Source organism: Adiantum capillus-veneris, chromosome 10 (genome assembly GCF_014529385.1).
Source record: "Adiantum capillus-veneris isolate H3 chromosome 10, ASM1452938v2, whole genome shotgun sequence".
NCBI classification, from domain to species: domain Eukaryota; kingdom Viridiplantae; phylum Streptophyta; class Polypodiopsida; order Polypodiales; family Pteridaceae; genus Adiantum; species Adiantum capillus-veneris.
The window spans coordinates 36,763,641-36,767,017 of record NC_140940.1 but is presented as its reverse complement, the minus strand read 5'-3'; the positions used below and the strand labels follow the sequence as shown (position 1 = coordinate 36,767,017).

At 45.7% G+C, this 3,377-nt stretch overlaps 1 protein-coding gene across 1 annotated transcript; it reads left to right on the top strand.

Annotated features, from left to right (window-relative positions):
* Positions 1–986: 986 nt before the first annotated feature.
* LOC147448695 (putative inorganic phosphate transporter 1-3) lies at positions 987–3,036 on the top strand. The gene has a single exon (XM_086521235.1). It carries the CDS (start codon positions 1,265–1,267, stop codon positions 2,897–2,899), a length of 1,635 nt encoding a protein of 544 aa, XP_086377361.1. The 5' UTR covers positions 987–1,264; the 3' UTR covers positions 2,900–3,036.
* The last annotated feature ends 341 nt before the right edge of the window (positions 3,037–3,377 follow it).

Below are 3,377 nucleotides of genomic sequence, written 5' to 3'. Positions count from 1 at the left end.
GAGGACCTGCAACATATATTTCGAGGCTACAAATTCAATGCCAAATAGCTCGAGGCTCTTCACAATTGCTGCAAGAGTATGCACCCTCAGTCTTTTATAGTCAAAGAGTTGCTCTTGGGTGAATGCAACAAGCTAGATATTCCATTATGGAATCTATGGAGGATGGAGTACTTGTGGGCTTGTTGGACCCAAAGAAATGAGAATTTTTAAAGACAAAGTGTAGGAACAACATTGTCTCTTTCACTTTGGACCTCAAAAGGTAGCTGCTCTCACCACCAAGCAAATGAAAGATGTAGCCTGTAACTCTATCTCTTTTCTTCAAAGATGCCTTAGATGGCACAATTGGCATGATGATATTCTCTCTTTTTTCTCCAAAGAGAGACTTTGTATGGTTTCTGCAGGTTTGTCTCTAGCTTGATTGTCTTGGGATGCCTCTCTCCCTTCTAGCGATGGCAAAGTTGTATTTTTTCTTCCTTATGATTCCAATTCATGTTTTTCTAAAAAAAAAAACAACAACAATGCACTGGTCAAATCAGATCAAGGCAAAAGTTTTCAAAAAGGAGAACTTTCACCTAAAAGTCTATGTTTGAGAAAACAACGGGGTCTACAAAGAGTGTGACCACAATAATGTAGAAGTAAGAGAAAACAATCGGGTCTACAAAGAGTGTGACAACAATAATATAGCAGGAAGCCTTAATTCCACTAAATTCACTAGTTCCCCGCGAGACCCGGCTCTTAGGTTGACTGTTGCGGCTGCGAGGGCGACGCACGACTTGACTCTAGTCGCAGGCTGCAGCTAGCATATTCTACGAATATTCCCGGAGCATCCTTGACGAGGGAAGCCTTTGTCGGGAGTCAACGGGTATATGCTCATCACACGCCCTGCTTAGGTCATCTGAATGTTGTGTGTGTGTGTGTGAGAGAGAGAGAGAGAGAGAGAGAGAGAGAGAGAGAGAGAGAGAGAGAGCACCCATGCGGTTCAGAAAAAATGAATGTATAATTTTTTTTGGGTCAATGCACATTTAGTGTCATCCCGGCCCTGACAACATTTTGTTGTGGCCGTCTTTGCTACCATAGTATCTGACACATCCCATAAATGGCATGTAATCATTGGATGCCAAGCATTTGTCTCTGCCTGATTCAAATGTGACTGCACATAGTAGTGCTTCATAAGCCCAGAAAAGAGCATTTATTTGGCACATCTCTTGCCTTGAAGGCTTGGAGCCTAATTGTCACTGCACTCAGTATTTCATCGAGCATCGCTATGGTGCGTATTGGCATTGATGATAGCAGTCCGCATCTCCAGGTCCTATCCGCTTTGGATAGGGCCAAGACCCAGTGTTATCACTTTACTGCCATTGTTATTGCAGGCTTGGGCTTCTTCACAGATGCCTACGACCTCTTCTGCATCTCGACGGTCTCAAGGCTTCTCGGTCGCCTCTACTACTATGACCCCACCACCAAGCACCCTGGAACCCTGCCGGCCAATGTGTTGGCCACTGTAAATGGCGTTGCTCTTTGCGGAACTTTAGCTGGGCAACTCTTTTTTGGCTGGCTTGGAGACAGAATGGGCAGGAAAAAGGTTTATGGTGCCACACTGAAAATCATGGTCATATGTTCCATAGCCTCCGGGCTCTCGTTCGGCCGCACAGCGAAGTCAGTCATGACAACCCTCTGTTTTTTCCGCTTCTGGCTGGGATTTGGGATTGGTGGTGACTACCCTCTCTCTGCCACCATCATGGCAGAGTATGCCAACCAGCGTACTCGTGGCAGCTTCATTGCTGCCGTGTTTGCAATGCAGGGCACGGGTATTGTTGCCGGTGCCACAGTCTCGATTATCGTCTCAGCAATATTCAACAGGGCATTCCCTCATCCATCATTCGATGAAGACCCCATAGCCTCCACTCCTCAGGAAGCAGACATTGTCTGGAGGCTTGTATTCATGTTGGGTGCCATTCCTGCTGTGGTTACGTATTACTGGAGAATGAAGATGCCGGAGACGGCACGTTACACAGCTCTTGTCGAAGGAAATGCGCAGCAGGCGGCAATGGATATGACCAAGGTGCTGGCTGTTGAGTTTGTGGTGGAGCAAGCCAAAGTGGACAAGTTACGGGTGGTTGACAATTACAGCCTTTTCTCTAGGGAGTTTGCAAGGAGGCATGGCCGGCATTTGTTGGGCACAACAAGCACATGGTTTCTGCTTGACATTGCCTTTTATAGCCAAAACCTCTTCCAAAAGGATATCTTTACAAGAGTGAAGTGGCTACCCCCAGCAGGAACCATGAGTGCTCTTGAGGAAGTCTTTAGGATAAGCCGTGCACAGGCGCTCATTGCGCTTTGCTCTACGGTGCCGGGTTATTGGTTTACGGTCCTCACCATTGACTGGATAGGCAGACGGCCGATCCAGCTCATGGGTTTTGCCATGATGACTGCCTTCATGTTTGCATTCTCCATTCCCTACTACACTTTGAGGGAGGGTCATTACCTGCCATTTATTGTGCTTTATGCATTTACCTTCTTTTTTGCTAATTTTGGTCCGAACACCACCACCTTCATAATACCAGTAGAGCTCTTTCCGGCACGACTTAGGTCGACATGTCATGGGATTTCAGCAGCAGCCGGGAAGGCGGGCGCCATTGTTGGTGCATTTGGCTTCTTATATGCTGCACAAAGTAGCAAAGAAGGGGATCAAGAGGTTGGTTACCCGACGGGCTTGGGAGTAAGAACGGCCCTTATCTTACTTGGCATCATCAATGGCCTAGGCTTCCTTTGCACTTTCCTCGTGCCTGAGACCAAGGGCCTTTCCTTGGAAGTTCTCTCTGGGGAAAACAATGTGGAGCTTGTCACTGAAGACAGTCTGGACTCACAGCAGCCTGCAATTAGCATTAGGCGCTCTTAGAACAAGCCTTCTTCTGTTGATGTTGATAAGAAGCAAGCTATTCTCTGATTTCTTAATGTCAATCACGTGATTCCATAGGAAGTACAAAACTTTTAATCAGTAAACTTTGAATTCAAGATTAAGGCCTTGTTGCGAAATGGACTATTTTCTTATTTTTTGAGTAATTTCTGTTTAATGAAATTAGGATATTCAATGTGTACACTTAATTGTTAAAGTTAGAAATTGTAGATCTACTGGAACTGGTAAAAGCCATCAGGAAGGAATAAATCCGATGTTTCATACGATGGGTGACAATAAGCATCGCGAAGCATTTGGTCCGTAAGTTCGGTGGGACAGACTTGGAAATGGATATTCCCGATGCGTCACATGATGGGTGACAGGAGCATTGGATAGGAAATATATCCCATTGGTTTGGCAGGAAATCTGAACTAAGTAAAGGGATGACGCACTCACAAGAATAAAGATGGGTTTCGAGAAG

What these genes read in the sequence shown, in the direction of transcription:
- LOC147448695 (XM_086521235.1), top strand. Translation starts at nt 1,265, where the DNA reads ATGGTGCGTATTGGCATTGATGATAGCAGTCCGCATCTCCAGGTCCTA.